The sequence below is a fragment of the Phyllobates terribilis genome, unplaced genomic scaffold (assembly GCF_046119375.1).
Source record: "Phyllobates terribilis strain yellow unplaced genomic scaffold, ASM4611937v1 Scaffold_66__1_contigs__length_7565176, whole genome shotgun sequence".
NCBI classification, from domain to species: Eukaryota; Metazoa; Chordata; class Amphibia; order Anura; family Dendrobatidae; genus Phyllobates; species Phyllobates terribilis.
The window spans coordinates 3041018-3066664 of NW_027362826.1; the positions used below are offsets into that span (position 1 = coordinate 3041018).

Genomic DNA, 25647 nt, shown 5'->3' on the forward strand with positions numbered 1-25647 from the left:
TCCAGAAAGAGATCCGGGCACTGATGCGACGGCAACAGGTGGAACTCTCCGGCGGTGAGATTGGTAGTGTAAGAATGTGTGACCCTTTTCCTATTGCCATGCCCCCAAAAAGTGAAATGATGATTTGGTGCCGGGCAGCTATTGGTCTGAGAGGTAGGGATTACCAGGCAATGGTAGAACCAGTTTACTCAGACAGTAGGCCCACCATTTTGACAGCCCGGGGGGTGGTTGATGTACGCCATGGGAGGGTGCCCGTTCGCATAATAAATATCGGGGAGAGGGAAGTGTACCTGCCCCGGTATGCCACGCTAGCCAAATTATATACCATTAACCAAAATTCTATACAATCTGTGGAACCCTTGCCTCCATCTCACCCGGAGGAAGGTAACGGCTCTAAGAAAAACATGGAGGACTGGTGTCAGCAACTACATCTAGGTACTGACTCCACTCCCTCACACCAGAAACAAGGAGTCTATCGGGTGGTTCAAGAGTACGAGAGAGTGTTCAGTAAACACCCGTTAGACTTCGGGCGAGTCAAGGGGGTAGAACACCACATCCCCACGGGAGACCATCCTCCTATAAAAGAGAGGTATCGACCCGTACCCCCTGCCCACTACCAACACGCTAAGGGGATGCTTAGAGACATGAAGGAGGCTGGGGTGATCAGGGATAGCTGTAGCCCCTGGGCAGCTCCACTAGTCTTAGTCCGAAAGAAAGACAACACCATGAGGATGTGTGTAGATTACCGGAAAATCAACCGTATCACACACAAGGATGCGTACCCCTTACCAAGGATAGAGGAGTCATTGGCTGCTTTAAGATCTGCTAACTTCTTCTCTACCTTGGATCTCACTAGCGGGTACTGGCAGGTTCCTGTAGCAGAGGCGGACCGGGAGAAGACTGCATTCACCACCCCGATGGGACTTAGTGAGTTCACCTGCATGCCGTTCGGACTCTGCAACGCACCAGGAACCTTCCAACGATTAATGGAGTGCTGTCTGGGCCACAGAAACTTCGAGACGGTCCTGTTGTACCTGGACGATGTCATCGTATATTCTAAGACTTATGAGGACCACCTGAAACACCTGGCGGAGGTGTTCGAAGCTCTGGCGAGTTACGGCCTAAAGGTGAAACCCTCCAAGTGTCACCTCCTGAAACCAAAGGTGCAGTACCTGGGACACGTGGTGAGCGCTGACGGAGTGGCTCCCGACCCTGATAAGATCACCGCAATTAAGGAATGGCCAAGCCCCTCCAGCGTAAAAGAAGTGCGGCAGTTCCTCGGGTTGGTAGGCTACTACCGAAGGTTTATTCCCGGTTTCACCAGAAAGGCAGCACCTATGCAGGACCTCCTGATAGGCCAGTCCCGGAAGGCCAAGAACCAGAAGCCGCCCTTCAAATGGGAGGAGCTGGAAGAAGAGTCCTTCCGCCAGCTGAAGATGGCCCTCACGGGGGATGAAATCCTGGCGTACCCGGATTATAGCCAGCCCTTTATCCTCTACACCGACGCCAGTAACATCGGGCTAGGAGCCGTACTGTCCCAGATTCAGCAGGGGAAAGAACGAGTAATCGCCTACGCCAGCCGAAAACTGCGACCCACCGAAAGGAACCCCGAGAATTACAGCTCATTTAAGCTAGAGTTCCTGGCCGTGGTATGGGCAGTCACCGAGCACTTTAAGCATTACCTCGCTTCTTCCCGGTTCACCGTGTACACGGATAACAACCCGTTGACACACCTGGACACGGCAAGACTCGGTGCCCTGGAGCAGAGGTGGATGGCCCGTCTGTCCAACTACGAGTTCACAATCAAATACCGGGCAGGACGCTCCAATACCAACACGGACGCCCTGTCCAGGATGCCCAACCTGCCGGACGGAGGAGAAGATCCGGAGGGACTGGAAGAAGTTGAACTCCCTGCGTTCCACCGTCATGGGACTATCCAGTATTCCCACCGGGTAAGGAGTAAGCAGGCTGCTACGTTGAACCCCTTACCCCACTACAACTGGGCAGAAACGCAAGACAGCGACCCTGCCGTCCGACTGGTGAAGGAGATGCTGACTCGGCCGGAGGCTCGCCTTGAATCAGACGCTCCGGAGGAAGCCAAACAACTATGGGCAGAGAAGAGTCGACTGTTCCTTTACAAAGGGAAGTTGTGCCGCAGAATGGTTAACTCCCGGACGCATGAATTACTCTGGCAAGTAGTGGTGCCACGAAGAGACGCAGCCATGGTGATGGAGGCATACCACGACGGAGCTGGACACTTCGGGTGGAAGAAGCTGGAGTTCCTGCTGCGCGAGCGGTTCCACTGGGTAGGCATGAGGGGAACCATCGAGAAGTGGTGCAGAGACTGTGGCCCGTGCAACCTGAGAAGGAAGGACCGTGCCAGCCAGAAGACTCCCCTGCAGTCCATCGTCACCCGGCAACCGTTGGAACTGGTAGCCTTGGATCATGTAAAGCTGACCCCAAGCAGAAGTGGCTACGTCTACGCGTTAACCATCGTGGATCATTACTCCCGGTTCTTGGTTGTCGTCCCCGTCAAGGACTTAACGGCTCAAACAGCAGCTAGAGCCTTCCAGCAGCACTTCTGCCGTCCACACGGGTACCCGGACCAAGTGCTGACGGACCAGGGACCTGCCTTTGAAGCGGAGGTCTTCCAGGAATTTTGCAATCTGTATGGCTGCCGGAAGATAAGGACGACACCCTACCATCCGCAAACTAATGGACTTTGTGAAAAAATGAACCAGGTGGTAATGGATCTTCTAAAAACGTTGCCTCTAGAAGAACGCAGTCTGTGGCCTGAGAAGTTGCCCGATCTGGTGGACCTATACAACCACATCCCGGTAGGTTCCACCAACTGTACCCCGGCTTACCTAATGAGGGCGAGACCTGGTAAGTTACCTGTTGACCTGGAAATGGGAGTCCTGACACCCGAGGACACTTCACCAGAACCGGAAAGTACAGGAGAGCGTGGAGCGAAGTCTCTGTCAGGCTAGGGAAAGACAAGAGAAAACTTACAACCAATATGCTCCCGCCGTTCCCCTGGTACCCGGAGAGCAGGTCTTAAAGAGGAAAAGACGGCTCCACAAGTTGGACGACCAGTGGGAGAAGGACCCGTACACCGTACTGCCCTCAAGCCACGATAACCCGAAGGTCTGTACCATCAGTAAAGACGGAGGGGAAACCACAGCCATTGTATCCCGGGACCACCTGAAGAAGTGTCCCGAACAACTGAGGAACCCTGAAGAGGAACAAGAAGACCATCGACCCGTAGAGGAAAGGGAAGATATGGTTAGTACTGTGCTCGGGGACTTCCCTCGGTCTTGGACTCAAGTCAATGGTGCAGTTGTGGTACCCGTACTCACCTTCCTCCAACCGTCATCCCAAGCACCTACGGAGCAACGGGTAGAGCTGGAAGAACAGCCGGTCCAGGAGGCAGAAGACCCCACACCCGCAGACCAGGAGGATCAATCCTCTGCTTGCAGTGAGCCTGCCATATCCCTAGTGAGCCAGGGAACTCGTAGACAGCTGCCCAGTTTACCCTTGACAGCTCCTACACCCTGTAGTTCGGGGCCAGACAGTCAGCTCCGTAGGTCCACCAGAGCCACTAGAGGCCAGTTACCCGCACGCTGGAGGATTTAAAGTGTATAAATTGTTTTATTTATGTTTACCTGTGTATTGTTGCTTGTGTATAATTTTGTGTTTCTAGTTATTTTTAGGAGTCCTTGGTGGATCTTCCGGGAATCCTTGTACAATTAGTTGGAGCGTAACCCAGGATGGACTAGAGACTGTTAAGGACTCGGGGCAAGACAGACCCCTACCTGGTTACGTCTCCCTGTTTTGGTGAAATGGACACCTTTGTTTTCTTCAAAACTGCACCCGGTTGCGGACACGCCGTAACCATCTTTATGTGTTTTTCTTATTGTATTATTATTGTTTATACCTTGTTATGTTTTTCTAAAAATATGTTTAGTCCCGGAGTACTAAATTTCACTAGGGGGGAATGTGACACCCCAGGGGTCTGGTTGCCACAGTGATAGAGATATTACGTCTGAGAGCAGGTGGGAGGTCTCTTGGTCAGGGATCCTATGCATGCCACACCTCCTGCCCAGTCCTGGGAGGGGAAGAACTTCCCCTATATAAACCTGGGGCTGAGGCAGGGTTAGTGAGTAGAGAAGAAGCAGAGAAAAGAAGCAAATATAGGAAGAAACAACAGGAGCTCTGTGGGAGCAGTGTACAAGGAGTCAGGGGCTGGCAGCTGCAGAGCTCGCCCTGACTGAGAAGATTTCTTACCGGACCCGGAGTCCGAGGCTGTGGGGACTAACTCCTGCCCAGCAGCAGAATCCGTCAGGCAGGGGATTCCAGGTCCTCTGGCCAAGAAACCTGAAGGCACGGTCACACGCATGGGACCAGCACCGCCATCGTGGAGCGGAAGCTACTAGAAGGCCCCGAGTCACCGGCCATACGGGTGAGCACCACACGGCACACTCAGGGACGTGGGCTACTTTTACCCGCCTCTAGCAAGGTAGCCAGAAGAGTACAGTTAGTTTGGGAGGCCTACAACTCCGCCTGGCCAGGGGAGATCCCATCTGCTCAAGGACTGACCAGGCCCCAATCGCTAGCCAGTACTCCGGGAGGGTCTATCTTTGTCACCAGTAAAGACCCTGAACTACACAGTACCGTCTCCGAGTGGTTCCTGCTACCCCCATCATCCACGTCGGCTGCCCTGAGGCCATACCCCTCCCGTTGGGGGTTATACTATCACGCTGCACAATCCTACCACCGGCCTCAGCGGTCTGCCCTGCAGCAGCAGCTCCCTGGCTGCACTCAACGGGTGGCGTAGTCATCTAACATCTACTGCTAAAACATCGCCGCTTAGTCTGACTCCCTGGGCACGGACCGGATCACCGCCACGAGACTACAACCCTCAACAGATCCGGCTCCGGGTAAGCTCCCGCGTGCGCAACGCTGCGCGACACAGGCCCAGGGGCGCGTCACAGACATACTAGGGAATACATTTCAGCATTCAAGTAACAGTGGCAGCAGTACTCCATACCAAAGGCAAGTTGGGGCACCCACTGAAAAATAAATCATTTTAAAGCTAGTCTCAGTGTTAGCCAGACCTGGAGGTCTTTGTGAAGAAATATGGGATCAGTCAGGCTGGTACAATGGTCACAGCGCAATACATCGACCCATGTAGCCCTGTACTGGGAATATGAAGGCCCTCGGTGGAGCTTGTTGTTCATTTGCAAAGTTCTACACAAGCATTGCGCCACCGTCCTCAACCATCAAATGTGAACCTCTGTCATACTATACAGATGAAAGTTTAAAGCATTATTCCTGCTACCCATTGTACATTTTTTCCAGACCTAGTAAATGAGAGTTTATTTTCGGAAACATGTCTGTCTTCTTCTTTGCGGAGTTAAAGAGTCCCAGTGTCTCACCAACTGTGGCAGAACATAGTCTGAAGGTGCCATCAGCTGAATCCGTAATATGTGCACACAACGAGGAACCCCTTGTCTCGTCCCTTACACCTTCACCATACTTCATTGTTGCTTGCAGACCCTCTATATTGTTCCACTCTCCAGCCCTTTGACAAACTAACTGTCTTCTGTGAACGGCAAATATTTCACATTTTTGCTCATTAGTCCATAGCCAAGGCTGACATTTTTCGGCACCCTTGTTTCTATGACTAAGATATTGTTTTTGATTACAATTCTTCCTTGAAGACCACTTCTGGCCAGAACTTTGGATGGGATGGGAGCATTTTTGTGCCAGCTCTGTGCTCAGGCTTGGACTGGCCGACAGGAGAATCCTCCAGTGGACCCCTGTGCAGAGTGGCCACCACCCTTTTATATGAGCAGTACTTGGCACAATAAACTTTACTCACTATGTGCAGACAAAGGTAGCATCTTATTCATTTACCAATCTACCCAGTTCATGGTTATATAAATTTGTGATTGAGGATAATGTCACATTTGCATTTAGTTGAGAAGTGGGGCCCTAAAGTTGGACAGTGGGGGTCTCTGGCACCAGTCAGACACTGCTTGTGTCTCTTGTATTCGGTGTCTCTGTGTCCCGGTCTTCAGTCTTCAAGCAGGTAGTTTGTTGTGTAGGACATACACTATTTTAGTGCCCTTCCCCCATCACAGAGATTGGTCTCCATAAGGATGTGTGCCCACGATGCATTTTTAAACTTTTCCGCAGCAGCAAAAACGCTGCAGAAACGCTTAAAAAACGCATGGTAGAAGGCCTGCCATGGTCCCCAATGATAATCCGCATGTGCTGTGCACATGCTGCGGAAATTTCCACTGCGGATTATCATTGCGGAAAAAAACGCAGCACTACCAATTATTTTGCGGAAGTGCTGCGTTTTCGCCGCCATTTACTTGCATTAGATCGCATGGATTACGCATCACTGTATATGTAGATGCGCATTCCATGCGTTCTAATGTGTGGATCGTACCCAGGTCTAGAGAAGAGGAGACTCTCCTCCGGACCCTTGTACCATAGAAAATTGTAAAAAAAAATGAATAAAATAAGTATATATTTATTTTTTACCTTCTGGCGGCCCCCGATGAGCTCCTCCTCTCATGCCGGCAGTTCGATGGACTGAAGGAATTGCGCTGACGTCATAGTCATGTGACGGGTCACGCGACACTGACGTCGGCAGGTCCTTCAGTGTAACATGATCTGCCGGCAGCCGGGACGGTGAAGCTAGACACCGGGGGCCATCAGAAGGTAAGTAAATATTTATTTTTTGACATTCTCTTGGGTCACACTATATAAATCCATGCTGGTTGCATGGATTTATATAGTGTGACCAAGTTGTCAAGCACTTTCCAAGTGATGCTAAAATCGCTTGGAAAGCACTTGTCAAACCGCATGCGGAAATGCATGTGAAGAACGCTTCACATCCGCATGTCCCTGGCAGGAAAAACGCATGTACAATCCGCATGTACAATCCGCATGTACAATCCGCACGTACAATCCACATGCGTTTTTTCTGCCAGGGGAGATGCAGAAACGCTCAGGAAAAATCCGGAGCATTTCTGCATCGTGGGCACATTGTTAGAACCCTCCTGTTAGTTTTTGCTATCTTGTGTTTTGCAGTCACGTGACGATCTACCTATATATTCCAGCTCCTCCCTTCTGGCTTTGCTGGACTTCAGTGTTGTTTGACTGTTTTGCTAGCCTGGTGCTTCTGTGCCTTTCTCTGTTTGCTTGGTCCTCTTGGACCTCTAGTACTTTTTGTCAGTTTGTCTTTTGTGTTCTACAACAATTTCTGTTTAGGAGGTGTCCCATTTTTGTCCCAGTCCTTAGTTCTTTAGGGACCCCTACCTTAATTCTATAGGTCTTCGTTCAGACTAGCCGAGGACGAAGGTGGGTCTGTTCACTAGGAACAGGCAGCCCGCTACATCGTAGGGATTCAGCTTAGTCTTACTGTAGGGACAGCTTTCCCCTATCTTTCCTTAGTTCTTCTTGCAGATCACAACAGTAAGTCCAGCCCAAAAAAAAAACTAAAAGGAAAGAAATTCAGGGATCAGTATGGTTTCCGTCCAGGAGTTGGCTCAACGCGTGCAAGGATTGTCTCTGGAGGTGGCCGAGCTTCAGCAACACGTGAGTAGCTGTCCTGGAGCGCATTTTGTGGAACCAAAGGTAGGACTGCCTGATGTTTTTTATGGTAAACAGCAAGATTTTTTTCCTTTAAAAATGCTTATTTGTTATATTTTCGTTTGAGACCAAGTTCCTCTGGGAATGAATCACAGCGCATTGGTTTTATTATGTCACTTTTGCGCAAAGAACCACAGGGTTGGGCCTTTTCCCTCCAGCCTAATGATCCGTGTTTAAATTCTGTTGAAGAATTTTTTTCTGCTATGGGGCTATTATATGACGATCCTGATCGAATCTCATCTGCTGAATCAGAACTTAGACGTTTGAATCAGGGGTCTGATGATGTTGAAAATTATTTCACACACATCAGGAGATGGGCTTCAGAAGTTAAGTGGAATGATTCGGCGCTTAGATGTTTATTTCTTGCTGGTCTGAGTGAAAGGGTTAAGGATTTGCTAATTGCATTCCCTGCACCTGAGACTCTGCAGGAGGCTATGCAGTTAGCTGTTCGTATAGACAGGAGACTGAGGTGCAGGCTCAATGACGTAAAGACTCCTGTAATGTCAGGTCCTAGTCCCCAGAAAATCTGCACTGACGGCGGGGAACCGATGGAGGTTGGGGAGATGTCACTCCACTCTCAGGAAAAAGACTGGAGATTCGCTGAGGGATTGTGTCTTTATTGTGGTAAAGGTGACCATTTGATTAAGTATTGTGAGCGTCATTTAAGTAAAGAAAAAAAAAGGTCAGTTACGCCCGTATAGCTTGTTTATGCTCTGCAAGAGTATTTCTTTCTGGGAGTACTACTCTGCAGGGAGATTTGATTGAATTTCAGGTATTTGTGGATTGTGGTTCAGCACTTAATGTGATTGATAAAGGGTTTTTGGAAAACCTTAAATTGAAATCCAAACCTTTGTCATCACTTATTTCTGTGGTTGCAATTGATAACACTCCTTTGAACTGTATTACTCACAAGGTTGCAGTATTTTCTCGCACTATCAATGGAGTTCACCAAGAAATTTTGGACTTGGTTGTTTTGGATAATTTACCCTCTCCAGTTGTTCTAGGATTGCCTTGGTTAAAACTGCACAATCCTTTATTGGACTGGTCTACTAATGTGATTAAGTTTTGGAGTCCGAAGTGCTATGATAAATGTTGTAATGGTCGCTCTGCGGCTGTGGAAAAAGTGGAATTACCTGTACCTATTCAAGATTTTTGGAGGGTTTTTTTGGAGGAGTCGCAAGTTTTACCTCCTCATAGGGATTATGATTGCGCCATTGAGTTTGTTCTGGGTGCTACTCTTCCCAAAAGTCGCTTGTTTAAACTGACTATCCCTGAAAGAAAGGCCTTGGAGGAGTACAAAGAGACTAGCCTGGTTGCTAGTCACATTAGACCTTCTAAGTCGCCTGTGGCAGTCGGATTCTTCTTTGTTAAAAAAAAGGACGGCGGTTTATGTCCATGTCTGGATTTTCGTGAAATAAGATTACCGTACGCAATTCCTACCCGTTACCGTTAATTCCTGACTTGTTTAACCAGTTAGTGGGAGACAAGTGGTTCTCCAAAATTGATCTCCGGGGGGCATACAATTTGTTACGTGTGAAGGAGGGTGATGAATGGAAAACTGCTTTTAACACTCCGGTAGGTCATTTTGAAAATCTGGTGATGCCTTTTGGTCTTACCAATGCACCTGCATTTTTTCAGAACCCTATTAATGACATCCTGAGACCTCTGATTGGTAAGAATGTGGTTGTGTATTTGGATGACATTTTGATTTATTCACCAGATCTGGAGTCCCATTGGCAGAGTGTACGTGAAGTTTTGCAGTTATTGGGTGATATTTCACTCTTTGCTAATCTGGAGAAATGTGAGTTTGCTGTGCAGAAAATTTGTTTTTTGGGCTACATTGTCTCCAGCGATTGCTTTGAGATGGACCCTGTGAAGGTTCAGGCTGTGCAGGAATGGCCTAGGCCTATTGGTTTGAAATCTATACAGAGATTTTTGGGTTTTGCCAATTATTACAGGAAATTCATTAAGAATTTTTCTGTAATTGTTAAACCTCTAACCGATCTCACCAGGAAAGGTGCGAATACGGCCCAGTGGACTACTGAGGCCATTGAAGTTTTTGAGTATCTCAAAGAGAGGTTCAGTTCTGCCCCTATCCTTATGCAGCCTGATGAGACCAAGCCTTTTTTGGTCGAGGTCGATGCTTCATCGGTGGGGGTCGGAGCAGTTTTGTCTCAGGAGAACAAGGGTGGAGTACATCCTTGTGCCTTCTTTTCGAAAATTTTTTCGGAAACCGAACTGAATTATGATGTTGGAAATCGGGAGCTGCTGGCTATTAAACTCGCGTTTGAACATTGGCGTCATTTTTTGGAAGGCGCTAGATTTCCTATTCAGGTTTTCACAGATCATAAGAATTTGATTTATCTGGATGCTGCCAAGCGCTTGAATGCCCGTCAAGCTAGGTGGGCACTTTTTTTTTCTCGGTTTCATTTTTCTGTTACCTATTTCCCTGGTACTAAGAATGTTAAAGCCAATGCTTTATCTCGCAGCTTCTCTCCTACGGTCGGTGCCGAGGAGGAGGAGAGCATTTTACAGAAAGGAGTTGTGGTGGCGGCTTTGGACTCTGTTTTGGAGAATGGGATTCTGAAAGCTCAAGATGATGCTCCATCTAACACTCCCCATGGGAGGTTGTTCGTGCCTGGAGCCTTTAGGAGAGATTTGTTTGTGGAGTGTCATGAGTCTCTGTTGGCAGGTCATCCAGGAATTTCGGAGACTAAGAGACTGATCAGTCGCAGTTTTTGGTGGCCTGGATGGCAGAAGGAAGTCATCAAGTGAGTGTGTCAGTGTACTGTGTGCGCTAGGTCAAAGGCTTCACATACTCCTGCTGCGGGGTTGCTTTGCCTTCTGGATGTTCCTAGTGCGCCTTGGACGCATCTCACTATGGATTTTATTACTGATCTTCCTGTGTCCGAGGGTTTTACTGTCATCTGGGTGGTCGTGGACCGTTTTAGTAAGATGTGTCATTTGGTTCCATTCATTAAGTTGCCCTGCGCCAAGACACTCGCTAAGGCATTTGTTAAGGAGATTGTCAAGCTCCATGGTGTTCCCACGGATATTGTTTCTGATAGAGGACCTCAGTTTGTGGCTTGCTTTTGGCGTGCTTTTTGTGCAGGTTGGGAGTCCATTTGTCATTTTCGTCTGGTTATCATCCTGAGTCTAATGGACAGACTGAAAGAAAGAACCAGGATGTTGAGCAGTTTTTGCGTTGCTTTGTGGCGGACAATCAAGAGGTGTGGTCGGAGTTTCTGCTTCTCGCAGAATTTGCTCTTAACAGTCATACATCCTCCTCTGCTGGGTGTTCTCCTTTTTTTTTGTTGTACTGGGAGACATCCGTCTTTTGGTTCTTTCTCCAAATTGGGGTCGGCGGTGCCGGAGGAGGAGAATTTTTCCGGTGATTTAGAGAGAGTTTGGACTAATGTACGTTGTAACCTTCAAGAGGCTAACAAAAAGTCCAAGAAGTATTTTGACAGGAAACGTAAAGAGGTTTTGTTTACTGTGGGTGACATGGTTTGGTTGTCCTTGAAGAACCTGCGTTTGAGGATTCCCTCTAAAAAACTGGGTCCTAAGTTTGTGGGTCCATTTAAAGTGCTTCAGGTTGTTAACCCACCTGCTGTTAGGTTGGATGTCCCTACTTCCTGGAAGATTAATCCTGTATTTCATGTTTCCTTCTTGAAAAAGGCTGACGTATCTAATAGGGACGCCACTGTCACAGTTCCTCCTGTGGTGGAAGACGGCGAATATGAAATTTCTCGTATTTTGAATTCTAGATGGCATAGAGGGAAATTACAGTATCTTGTCTCCTGGAAGGGTTTCGGTCCCGAAGACTACTCCTGGGTAAGGACGGATGATGTCTCTGCTCCTAGGCTAGTTAAAGCTTTCCACAGGAGGTTTCCTCAAAGGCCTGGGCCTGGAGGATCAGGAGGATCCTCATAGAAGAGGGGGTTCTGTTAGAACCCTCCTGTTAGTTTTTGCTATCTTGTGTTTTGTGGCCACGTGACCACCTGCCTATATATTCCAGCTCTGCCCTTCTGGCTTTGCTGGACTTCAGTGTTGTTTGACTGTTTTGCTAGCCTGGTGCTTCGGTGCCTAGCTCTGTCAGTTTGCTTGGTCCTCTTGGACCTCTAGTACTTTTTGTCAATTTGTCTTTTGTGTTCTACAACAATTTCTGTTTAGGAAGTGTCCCATTTTTGTCCCAGTCCTTAGTTCTTTAGGAGCCCTTCCTTAATTCTATAGGTCTTCGTTCAGACTAGCCGAAGAAAAAAGTGGGTCTGTTGACTAGGAACAGGCAGCCCGCTACATCGTAGGGATTCAGCTTAGTCTTACTGTAGGGACAGCTTTCCCCTATCTTTCCTTATTTCTTCTTGCAGATCATAACACACATAGCCTTACTTTGTTATTTAGATAGACAGATAGATAGAGGGCTGCCACCAGGAATTTCAGGGCCCAATATTGGCAACATTTTCAAGCTCCCTTGAGACTCCGCCCAGGCTCCACCCCAGCTCCACCTCCACCCCTCGAAACTTCCACAGTCCCACCACCAAATATTGGAAAAACTCCACTTCTGCACCACGCCCTCACCAATCACAGATTTACAGTTCCCACTCAACCATATATCACATACATAGCCAGCAACTTTTGTTTTGGCCAAAAGATTTTTTTAATCAACCACCACGACAAGTTAGACTCTTTTGGCTGGGCCCTACTTTACTCTAACCTATTAAACCTTTCTTAAAATATCCAATACTCTTTTTAGGTATATTTTTATTTCTTTTTCTTTAAAGGAATGTGTCACATACATTTTTTAAAATGACTAATAATATCACATTCAAGGAACAAAAACCATCACACCATAGCCGGACCACAATTTACCATCACATAGTCACCAAATAATACCACATACAAGGTATACTGCCACACCATGACCAGACCACATATTACCACCACATAGTGATCAAATAATAGCACATACAAGGAAAAAATACCGCCACACCATGGCCAGACCACATATTACCACCACATAGTGATCAAATAATACCACATACAAGGAAAAAATACCGCCACACCATGGCCAGACCACATATTACCACCAAATGGTCACCAAATAATACCACATATACACTGTGTGCAGAATTATTAGGCAAATAAGTATTTTGATCACATGATAATTTTTATACATGTTGTCCTACTCCAAGCTGCATAGGCTTGAGAGCCAACTACCAATTAAGTAAATCTGGTGATGTGCATCTCTGTAATGAGGAGAGGTGTTGACTAATGACATCAACACCCTATATAAGGTGTGCTTAATTATTAGGCAACTTCCTTTCCTTTGGCAAAATGGGTCAGAAGAGAGATTTGACGGGCTCTGAAAAGTCCAAAATTGTGAGATGTCTTGCAGAGGGATGCAGCAATCTTGAAATTTCCATACTTTTGAAGCGTGATCACCGAACAATCAAGCGTTTCATGGCAAATAGCCAACAGGGTCGCAAGAAGCGTGTTGGCCAAAAAAGGCGCAAAATAACTGCCCATGAATTGACGAAAATCAAGCGTGAAGCTGCCAAGATGCCATTCGCCACCAGCTTTGCCATATTTCAGAGCTGCAACGTTACTGGAGTATCAAAAAGCACAAGGTGTGCGATACTCAGGGACATGGCCAAGGTAAGGAAGGCTGAAAAACGACCACCTTTGAACAAGAAACATAAGATAAAATGTCAAGAATGGGCCAAGAAATATCTTAAGACTGATTTTTCAAAGGTTTTATGGACTGATGAAATGAGAGTGACTCTTGATGGGCCAGATGGATGGGCCAGAGGCTGGATCAGTAAAGGGCAGAGAGCTCCACTTCGACTCAGACGCCAGCAAGGTGGAGGTGGGGTACTGGTATGGGCTGATATAATCAAAGATGAACTTATGGGACCTTTTCGGGTTGAGGATGGAGTGAAGCTCAACTCTCAGACCTACTGCCACTTTCTGGAAGACAACTTCTTCAAGCAGTGGTACAGGAAGAAGTCGGTATCGTTCAAAAAAAACATGATTTAAATGCAGGACAATGCTCCCTCACATGCATCCAACTACTCCACAGCGTGGCTGGCCAGTAAAGGTCTAAAAGAAGAAAAAATAATGACATGGCCCCCTTGTTCATCTGATCTGAACCCCATAGAGAACCTGTGGTCCATCATAAAATGTGAGATCTACAGGGAGTGAAAACAGTACACCTCTCGGAACAGTGTCTGGGAGGCTGTGGTGGCTGCTGCACGCAATGTTGATCGAAAACATATCAAGCAACAGACAGAATCTATGGATGGAAGGCTGTTGAGTGTCATCATAAAGAAAGGTGGCTATAATGATCACTAATTTTTTTGGTTTTTGTTTTTGCATGTCAGAAATGTTTATTTCTAAATTTTGTGCACTGATATTGGTTTACCTGGTGAAAATAAACAACTGACATAGGATTATATTTGGTTTTTATTAAGTTGCCTAATAATTCTGCACAGTAATAGTTACCTGCACACACAGATATCCTCCTAAGATAGCCAAATCTAAAAAAAAAACACTCCAACTTCCAAAAATATTAAGCTTGGATATTTATGAGTCTTTTGGGTTGATTGAGAACATAGTTGTTGATCAATAATAAAAATAATCCTCTAAAATACAACTTGCCTAATAATTCTGCACACAGTGTAAGGGACAAATACCGCCACACCATGACCGGACCACATATTACCACCACATAGTGACCAAATAATACAATACTGATCATTAATAAAAAAAAAAAAAAATACTAATATTACCATAAGTGCCATTATACACAGGAGCTCTCTACATAGTAGACGGTGTACAGTGATCACCAGTGACATTATACACAGGAGCTCTGTATATAGTGTCAGTGTACAGGTAATACAGTGATCACCAGTGACATTATACATAGGAGCTGTGTATATAGTGTACAGGTAATACAGTGATCACCAGTGACATTATACACAGGAGCTCTGTATATAGTGTCAGTGTACAGGTAATACAGTGATCACCAGTGACATTATACATAGGAGCTGTGTATATAGTGTACAGGTAATACAGTGATCACCAGTGACATTATGCACAGGAGCTCTCCATATAGTGTATAGTGTACAGGTAATACAGTGATCACCAGTGACATACACAGGAGCTCTGCACATTAGTATATAGTGTCATTGTACAGAGAACACACTGACTCACAAGTGACGTCTCTAGTTGAAGTCCTTCATCTTCGCTTTTTTTCACTTTCATCCAGCGCAGACCGACCTCACTTCTTCCAGCCAGGACTCGTCTCTGCATAAAATAGCACACAGTTATCTAGAGCACATTCCCCAATTTCTACATTACGCAGCTGAATACAGATGTGCACCCACCATTAATATATAATTAGTTATTATGCAACCCACCATTCCAAATACAAATTGTAATCCACCACGGCCCCCCCCACTAACTGTAAATAGCCACTTTCTCCACCCAATAAATATATAAATTAAATAGCACCTGTACTCTTTCCCAATTCATTACCAGTCACACTCCTGCATCCTCAACACCCCCCACTCTGTACCTTCCGCTCCCCCAATTCATTATATTTACATGAACCCCTCCACTCCAATTCATTATGTCATGTTCATGCTCTCTCCCAACCTGTATTCATAATCATTTATTCTCCCCCACTCCCAATTCATCATTTGCTCTCCCCCACTCCCAATTCATTATTTGCTCTCCCCCACTCCCAATTCACCATTAGCTCTCCCCACCCCCCATTCAACATTTGCTCTCCCCACTCCAAATTCACCATTAGCTCTCCCCACTCCAAATTCACCACTAGCTCTCCCCACCCCCCACTCCCAATTCACCATTTGCTCCCCCCATCCCCACTCCCCATTCACCATTTGCTCTCCCCACTCCCAACTCATCATTTGCTCTCCCCACTCCCAATTCACCATTTGTTCTCCCCACCCTCCACTCCCAATTCACCATTTGCTCACCCCACCCTCCACTCCCAATTCACCATTTGCTCTCCCCACCCGCACTCCTAATTCACCATCTGCTCTCTACCCCCACTTCCAATTCAACGTTTGCTCTCCCCACCCCCCACTCACTATTTGCTCCATTCACCATTAGTTCTCCCCACCCCCTATTCCCAATTCACCATTTGCTCTTCCCACCCCCAATTCATCATGTGCACTCCACACTCCCAATTCACCATTAGCTCTCACTACCGCTCCCTCCCAATTGACCATTTTCTCTCCCCACTCCCAATTTACCATTAGCTCTCCCCACCCCCACTCCCAATGCACCATTTGCTCTCCCCACCCACCACTCCCAATTCACCGTTTGCTCTCCCCACCCCCAATTCACCATTTGCTCTCCCCACCCCCACTTCATCATTTGCTCTCCCCACCCCCAATTCACCATGTGCTCTCCACACTCCCAATTCACAATTTGCTCTCCCCACTCACCTCTCTCAATTAATCATTTGCTCTCCCCAACCACTCCCAATTCATCATTTGCTCTCCTCACCCCCCCATTCAGCATATGCTCTCCCCACCCCCCACTTCCAATTCACCATGTACTCTCCCCACCCCCCAGATCATTATCTGCTCTCCCCACCCCCAATTCACCATGTGCTCTCCCCATCCCCCACTCGCAATTCACCATTTGCTCTCTCCACCCCCCACCTTCAATTCATAATTTGCTCTCCCCACCCACCATGTGCTCTCCCCACCCCCAATTAATAATGTGCTCTATCCACTCCTCACTCCCAATTCACCATGTGCTCTCCCCACCCCCCACTCCCAGTTCACCATGTGCTCTCCCCACCCCTTAATTCCAGTTCACCTTGTGCTCTCCTCACCCCCCACTTCCAATTCTCCATGTGCTCTCCCCACCCCGACTCTCAGTTCATCATGAGCTCTCCCCACCCCCACTCCAAAATCATCATTTGCTCTCCCCACCCCCAATTCACCATGTGCTCTCTCCCCCCCCACTCCCAATTCATCATGTGCTCTCCCCTTCCCCCACTCCCTATTCTCCAAGTGCTTTCCCCAACCTCCACTCCCAGTTCATCATGAGCTCTCCCCCAAGACCATTTAATTAATTCTATTAAAAATAAATAAATTGATACTTACCTCTCATATAATCCCCTGCAGCTGCACTTCTGTACTGGCATCTTGGCCCTCTATGCAGACGCGTACGCGATGATGTCATTGCGTACGCACCTTCACCAGCACGTCCCATAAGAGGCGGAGGGACTGCACGGCCGTTCAGGTTTTATGGCGGTGAGAGCTCCAAGGGTCCCGGCACACGATACCCCAGTGTCGGCATATAAGTAAGCAAAAAAGATGGTAGCACTTAATAGAAAATTACATAAAAAATGGTGTATTTATTGGCCCGTGTGAACAGGTGCCAATGTTTCGGCTCAAAAGCAAGTGGATTTTTAATGCAACCAAACAAGCCTCATCAGGTCTAAGAAATGTATTTATTTTAATAAAATAAACAGTTTGTATTGTGGAGTCTGCTCCACTTCAGAATTATTACATATATTGGGAATAACTCTTTAACCCCTTCCCACTTAAGGTACTTTTTACTTTCCTGACCAAGCCAAATTTTTTAAACTAATATGTGCCATTTTATGTGGTAATAATTTTTTTCTTGACACATTGTAGTTTACGTTCGTGGTAAATTTAGGTCAATATGATAGACATTTATATAAAAAATATCGGAAATTTGATAAATATTTAGAAAAAGTCTCATTTTTGTACTTTGAATTTTGTATGCCAATGAAATGTCCCATCCCTCAGTTTTTCAGGACCATCTACACATTTGAAAAGATTTTGAGGGATCTATATGTCATGTATACACCTCAAAATATTCAAAACCGTATTCAGAAATTTTGTATAACCCACAGGGCTTCATGCAAAGTTAAATGAAAAATTACTTTTTATTATTATTATTAGCATGTGAAGGTATTTGCAAAGGGGGGTAGCAGAGGAATAGTGAGGCGAGAGATGAACCAGTCGAGCAGCAGAGTTGGGGATGGACTGGAGGGGTGCGAGAGTGTTAGCAGGTAGGCCACAGAGGAGGGTGTTGCAGTAGTCGAGGCGGGAGATGATGAGGGCATGAACAAGCAGTTTAATAGATTGAGGGTTGAGGAAAGGATGGATTCTGGGAATACTTTTGAGCTGGAGGCCACAGGAGGTGGCAAGAGCTTGGATGTGGGGTTTGAAGGACAGGGCAGAGTCAGGGGTTACTCCGGGGACCGGGGAAAGTGTGATGTCATTTATTGTGATAGAAAGATCAGGTGGGGAAGATATGCGAGATGAAGGAAAGATGATGAGTTCAGTGTGCGGAAACAGTTGGCTTATACTCGAGTATATACGGTATATACTTTAAACTGTAAAGTGTTAGTAACAAGGCAAATCAACAGTAGAACTAATAACAGTAAGCTTGGGATAGCAGAGAAAGTCTTTCACTATTTAACGTTAATGTTCTCTTCACAAAGGTGGTGTGCCCAGTCGTGTGAGTTTCCATGTAAGTTCTCTATGAAGCTCTGGCCCTAGCGGGGATCACTGGGTTTTCCGGCTAGGCCGCAAGTCTCTCTCTGATGTTCACTACTAGGACCAACCCTTCTCAATCAATATGTTTCCACAAAGTAAAATAATAGGAGCTATACTCACCTCCGGTGCTGGCACTATTCCAGCTGGATCACTGAGGGGCTCCCGCAGGAACTGAGCAGTCAATGTCTGTGATCCTAGCTGTTATCTTTAATTAACGCCTTTGATGCAGCAACCTATAGTATCAGTGGCATCTAGGTTGTCAAATAAAGGTAGGGGGCTCTTTTAGTCAACCAACTCACACAATGGCCCCCACAGCTGTAATTGTAAATCATGCCTCGCAGCATCGTGCAATAAAGCTCAACCAGGTTCACGTTCTGTAAAGGGACTAAAGTAAAAAAAGTAAAAAACAAAACGGTTCATAGAAAAAAATAACAAATCCCACGTCCCGTTCTTTGATGTGGACTTGGGAACTGAGCCGACAAATGATGGCTGCATTATTCAGCCATCATCTGCCTCTAACAGATGCGAGTGGAGGGAAGCGACCGTTAACCTGTTATATGCCGCTAACTATCTGTGATGGCAGAATTTACAGCGACTGGTCCAGGTGGGGCACACTGTTCTAACTGTCCCTGCATCATGATTGTGGGGTGCCAAAGGGTTGTCATGACAGCTTGAGGTTTTCTGAACACCCCAGTGCTTGTCATGACAATACTCTGTAGTATCGGTGTCTCTGCGCCTTGACAGGCAGAGACGCCGTCCCTCTTACCGCCGCGCTCCCCTCCCGGCGTCCTCCGGCGCTCCTGCTTCTGCCGGCGCGCAGCTTCCCGGGCATTGTGCTTAGGGCGCCCTCTTAAAGGGGCCGCGCACGCCGTCCTAAGGAGTCCCCGGCCAATGACCGGAGGACCTCTCATATAAAAGGCACCTCCTCCAAGATGGAGGTGCCCATGCAAGGTTGTAGCTTTGTGTGTTAAACTCTGCTTCAGCCCTCAGGTCCTGCTGCCAGCCTGACTACCAGTCCAGCCCGCCAGCTTGACTACAAGTCCAGCCCGCCAGCCTGACTACAAGTCCAGCCCGCCAACCTGACTACAAGTCCAGCCCGCCAGCCTGACTACTAGTCCAGTCCGCCAGCTTGTCTACTCTCCAGCCCGACAGTCTGTCTACAGTCAAGTCCGCCAGTCTGTCTATGGGCCTAGCCCGCCTGCTTACCTGGAAGCACCTGCCTGTTACCTACCGTGCCTACCAGTCAGCTTATCTGGAGGCTCCTGCTTGTTATCTGCCGTGTCTGCCAGTCTGCCTACCCGGATCACCCGTCAGCCTGCCTGCCGTGCTCATCTGCTGTACCGGTCAGTTCCTGCCTTCTGACCCGTGGGAGTCACCTGCTCTCATACAAGGTTGGTCCCAGAGTAGCACCTGGTCTCTCTGCTCGGTCTTCCCTGGTCACGGAGTCGATTGAGCCGCCGTATGACCTTGGTCAGTCCGAGTTGACAGCTACTTACGCCCCTCTGGTCCCTCCTTGCACCGCAGCACAGAGGTTCCACCACCCGGATCCGTAACATACTCCTTTGAACACATGCCTGTGGAGAGTAGGAGACTGTGATTTTTGCTACATACTGAAGCAGGGCTGCCACCAGGAATTTCAGCACCCCATACTGGCAACATTTCCGGGCACCCTTGAGACTCCACACCAGCCCCGCCTCCACCCCTCAAACTTTCCACCGTCCCACCTCCCACTCTTGGAAAAACTCTGCTTCTGCACCTCGGTTTCACCAATCACACATAAACAGTTCCCATCGAACACCATATCACATACACAGCCATCAGCTTTTGTTTTGGCCAAAAGATTTTTTAAGCCTGCCACCACGACAAGGTAGACTCTTTTGGCAGGGCCCTACTCTACTCTAACCTATTAAACATTTCTTAAACTATCCAATATTCTTTTTAGGTATATTTTGCTTATTTTTCTTTAAGGGAATGAGTGACGTACATTTTTTAAACTAATTGAAACCAGATTGTGATAATTTTTTTATAATCTGTATTTCTGACTTCAGATTATTGTATCCTGTTTTCTGTACATTTATGGAAATCTGCTGTCTTGCCTGTTTGGAGATATGAACAATAGACATATGGATGTATATATATCACAAGACAAAATATGGGAGTCTAATTCCTAGGGAGAGTTTTCTATACATGTTCTCATGTTTAGTGACATGCAGATGTCATTGTGCAGGAAAGGGGAAGAGGTGAGCTGTGACACGACCTAATGTGAATGGTGGATTCTGTTATCTCTCATTGTAATCCTGCTGGCTATGATAATGAGGTGACTGCTGAAAAGGAATCTCTTCTGGACGTGTTATTCTATTAGAAAAGCAATTTCTGTTTATTTATTATTTATGATATAAGGGGTGACAAACTTTAAAGTAAATTCTTCCAAAAAGTTAAACTATGATTAAAAGGATTGGCAATTTTCTGGTTATTCTTTACCAATGTGTTTGAGATGATGATAAGGCACTTAGTATTATGGTCTTTCTTGAACTTCGGCACTAAATACGAAATATGGGAAATAGACTATATTTCTATGTTGAATTTCTGCATTAAGGGCCTTTTAATCATCTCACACACACATTGGTTAAGAATAACCAGAGCATGGTCAATGCCCTTAACATAAAAGTTTTGTAAAACATTCCCACTAAACATTTCGCTAATTAAATCTATTTTTCATAAGAGTCATTTAGTTAAATCCTTTGGTCAATTATGTAAAGTGCAAAATTATAATGTAACAAAACAAAGACAAAACGTATAACCAATTAATACAATGAAAATAAGGTCATTTTGTGAGGTCAGAAAACATATTAAAACAACAAACAGTTTTGCACACGATCTAAGGAAATGAACCATAATAATAAAGATGTATTTCCATAAATTCAAGAACAACAAACAATAGTGCGCTCTATCCTAAAAACTGAGCCCTAATATTAAATGGGTATTCCCATCTGGGGTACGGATAGTGCATCGCAGGGTCAGTCAGGTGCAGGTCTCAGAACTGAAACATTACTATCCGATCTGTTACATCTGTCTAATACTAGGACTTTGGGTCAGTAATCCCGCAGTCAGGCTAGGACACTCATCCATAATACAGGGGAACATACATGGCAATAACACACTAATGTAAAACTGGCTACATGTAGAAGATGTGAAGATGCAAATTTACATGTATGGAACAGGCAGTCGTTTTACCTGCTGGTTAGAAAAATCCTTAATCAGGTCTTTAATATTCAGGTGTCTGGCGAGCTCATGTTCAATTGACAGAAGGGCTCGGCTGTTTAACCGTTGTTCCGTCATTGTAGAATGCAGATAGTTCTTGAGAGTTTGCTAATGCTATCTCTCCTTCTGCTACTCAAAGTGGTTGGGTGATAAAAATTCTTGCAATACACACCTCTCCAAATCTTGAAGCTCGAATTTGTAGATGGCGTTTAGTAAAGCCAGTGGACCAATGTTTTCTGTAAATGTAGCTTCATAAACTTTCCGAAGACGTTGCTACTCAGAAAGTAACGGTGATGTGAGATCTACCTGCCTTCCCATGGGTTGTTCCATCTCTTGCTATTATTTTGAATTATTTGGTTCTTTCCTAGAATGGGTGGTTAAGTATGAAACAGGTTCCTCCGCTATAATCCATTATCTTGACGATTTTCTTTTTGTGGGACCACCAGATTCCAGGTCCTGTCAATTTTTGCTGGACAATTTTATTTTTTTCGCGTCGTATTTTGGCGTTCCCTTATCCAGTGGAAAAACTTTTGCTACTACTTCGCTATCCTTTTTAGGAATTGAGATTGATTCCGTTGCCATGGTTTTTCGCCTTCCCTCAGAAAAAAATTCAAAATTGCTGTCCCAGATTGAAGGATTTTGTTCTGTCCTCAAAGTAACACTATGTCAAATGCAGTCCATGCTAGGCCTCCTTAACTTTGCTTGCACAGTAATGCCTATGGGGAGAATTTTTCCAGACGTTTATCCCTCTCGACCAAAAGCATCAAGCTTCCCCATCATAGAATTCGGATAAAACCTCCTTTGAAAGCAGACTTGCTGGTTGGGAAGGAGTTCCTCTTGTCCTATAATGGATATACATTCTTTTAGTCATCGGAATTGACTAATGAGGATCTCTCCCTTTTTTCCGATGCCGCTGGATCTACTGGTTTCAGTGTCATTTTTGGAGACCAATGGTGTGCCGAACCTTGGCCGGAATCTTGGCGCACTGAGGGCTGGGTTAAAAACCTTACTTGGTTAGAGTTATTTCCTATCATCACAGCCATTTCTTTATGGGGCCCATCCCTCAGGGATAAACGGATCTGTTATTGGACTGACAATATGAGTATTGTACACGCCATAAATCACTTGTCATCCTCATCTCCCCTGGTTATCAAATTACTCAGATTCCTGGTATTAAAATGCTTACGTTTAAACATCTGGTTTTAAGCCCGCCATGTTCCGGGTACAAATAAGTCATTGCTGATTCTCTTTCTCGTTTCGATTGGCAGAAATTCCGGGAATGTTTCCCCGCAGCCAAACCAGAGGGGCATCCATGCCCATCCCTCATGTGGGAGGTGGTAGAGAAAGATTGATGGAGTTGGTGAGATCTTCAGTGGCCTCATCTACATGGCGTTCTTACGGTAAGGCATGGAATGAGTGGCATAACCTATTTGGGGATAGATCAGCAGCAGCATCCGACGCTGCCCGTCTGGAGGTCACAATCGAATATTTACTTTACTTGCGTAGCATGGGTGTTTCAGGAGCCGTTGCACAGAACCGCCTATCTGATCTCGGTGTTTATTTTCGCCTCTTAGGTTGGAACGATGTTACTAAGGTTTTCATCATTCGGCAGGCTATTATGGATTGGAGGAGGGAGCACACTCGTCAGGAGAACAGACGGCCCATTTCTTTCAGTTTACTTACCCGCCTAATCAACCCACTCCCGCTGTCCGCTCTTCTCCTTTCAAGTCTGCTCTACTCTCTGCCGCTTTTTGACTCGCGTTTTTTGGTTTGGTGCTTTGCGCATTAGTGAATTGGTGTCCCCATCCAAGCGCACTTCAGGAGGACTCCAGTATGATGGTATCACTCCCTGTGACCGAGGTCTCCGTATCCACTTTCGGAAATCGAAAATTGACCCGTCCGGTATTTGTTCATGGGTTCCCCTTCTTACCATCCCCGGTCCTATTTGTCCTTTAACCCTTGTTAATAATTACTTATCATTCTGGCGATCTGGTGACTCCTTTTTCTCACATGAGGATGGTTCTCCTCTTACGGTTTTTCAATTTCAATCTAGTTTTTTTGGAAATGTTTAGCTTTCGTAGGCCTTCCTCTCAAGGTATTTGGTACGTACTCCTTTAGGATAGCAGCTGCTACCGAAGCAGCCCGTGCTGGTTTGCCTAACTCCGAGATCCAGCACATTGGTAGATGGCGTTCCTCCTGTTTTGCAAGATACATCAGACCGAATTTATTGCTTCACTAACTTTATTATCTCTTCATAGATGGTGTAAAACACACAGTGAGGATACTGGGCCACTCTTACATCTTCTGGGCATCCCAAAGAGCAGAACGTCGACCAGGTGGCAGAGGTCTTGGGTTCCACGGCATCAACGTTTTTTTGAGAGGAATAAGAGGCTTGACCTGGCCTCAGGTTCTTCCCGAGGTGGTGCGGATAGCTCAGACTGCTTCCTCTCCCTTAATTCTAGTCCTGCATGCGGGCGGGAATGATCTCTGCTCCTTTCACCTAGCGGAACTCCTCACAATCATGCGCTCCGACGTGGATAAATTCCACAGACTTTTTCCAGAGCTTACTCTGATTTGGTCAGAGGTCATGTCACGTGTTGCATGGCAGGGCGCGAGAGATGTGGCGGCAGTTGAACGTTCTGTGCGCACGCTTAATGCCCGCTTGTCCCGCTTTATCCGTTTTAAGGCCGGAGTGGTCATGAGGCATCACCAACTTGAGGGAGACAATTCCAGTCTTATGCTACCCGATGGAGTCCATCTGACGGAAATAGGGCTGGATATTTTTCTCTCCGGTCTCCAGGATAGCATAGAACAAGCTTTTTACCAAATGGGTGGGGGGCGGAGCGCAGTATAAATACTCCGCTCCTCCTTAGCGGTCATTTTCTCCATCTTGATGTTTTTTTCCGGGACGAAGTCTGACTTGCGCTGGGAGTCCAGCTGTGGCATATGGATTTGCACCCGTTTCAGCTGGCCAATAGTGCCTTAACCGAGTTTTATACCGGTTAAATACTGAGCATGTCCTTTTTGGCTGTGACCGACTTCTACCCATTAAAAGGAGTTTTGGTTAAGATCTGTGTGTTGTCGTTATTCCATGGGACTTTTTGAGGAAATATTGTTGTTGGGTCTCAGCAGTCTGCAGGGCACGTCAATCTTTAATTGAATGCCCCTTGACTGCTGTGCCCTGCTGAAGGGGTTAAATTGTGTGTCCCATGTTCTTTTTCTCCTCTCCTCCTGGCTTTCACCCAATAATCCTCTTCTTCCTCCCTCTTCCCCTCTTTATAAGTCCAGACCCTGTGTGAAGCCCAGCTGTGCTTGGTATCACAGATCCTAGAAGGGTGTATTGACGGATTCCTCCACAAGAGGCCCCCATAACCATTCACACATCTCCACCTTCCACCTCAGACCACCAGAGGGAGCTGTTAGGGATATATAAAGAAGGGAAGGTGGAGCCAGGCAGTCAGTTCCTGCAGAGTGAGACACAGAAACAGGGCAGTCTGCAGTGGAGCTCAGTGACTCCGCAATTCCTCTGGAGAGTTCAGTTAGTGCAAGCCTGAATACAGAGTTGAGCCCGGTTGAGTCGTAGCTCAGAATAGTGAGCTTAGGTGTGCCGGTGCCATAAGATCGGTGAAGCGCGGCAAGCTGCCGTTAGTGCGAGTAGCCTATTGAGGGCCCGAGTAGGCCGAAGGCGAGTAGAGAGAGTTAGTACATAGGGGGCAGAGGAGCTTAACTAGCTCACCCCGAAGAAGAATTTACCGGACACCGGGTCCGAAGCTTACCGGGATATCCACGACCCAGTAAGATATAACCGGAATCCCTGGAGAACTACAAGTCCCAGGATCGCTAAAGGGCTGATACGTACCAGAGCCAGGAGACACATAGGCCCCGTAGGTCGGGAGAGTGCACTCCAAGAGAAGGCCCTACCACAAGGACAGCCAGCGCAGGACAGAGACAAAGTTAGGCCTAGCTTCAGGCAGGTCAGAAACTTACTAAGCAGAGGCAAGGAACAGGAGGCCCAAAACCCGCTCATTGGGGAGGATCCGGACATACACCCTTCACCCTACATTGCTCCGGGGAGTGCCTGAATTTCCATCAGTAAAAGGTACTGAAGTGACTATCGTGTCTGTCCCTGTTCTTGCTCTGACCCGGC

The 25647-nt window shown here is 46.6% G+C and overlaps 1 protein-coding gene across 4 annotated transcripts in view; it reads left to right on the top strand.

Moving 5' to 3' along the window:
• The window catches only part of LOC141193548 (uncharacterized), a 50619-nt gene extending 26051 nt beyond the window's left edge, over positions 1-24568 (top strand). For 2 of the 4 annotated variants that reach the window (XM_073662148.1, XM_073662147.1), the window contains exons 3-5: positions 19223-19630; positions 22769-22900; positions 23759-24568. In XM_073662148.1, coding sequence (XP_073518249.1) covers positions 19423-19630; positions 22769-22900; positions 23759-24354 — 936 coding nt within the window. In that variant the 5' untranslated portion in view covers positions 19223-19422 and the 3' untranslated portion in view covers positions 24355-24568. The remainder of the gene's footprint in view (positions 1-19222; positions 19631-22768; positions 22901-23758) is intronic. The other 2 variants (XM_073662150.1, XM_073662149.1) reach the window with 1 other exon arrangement.
• Positions 24569-25647: the final 1079 nt, after the last annotated feature.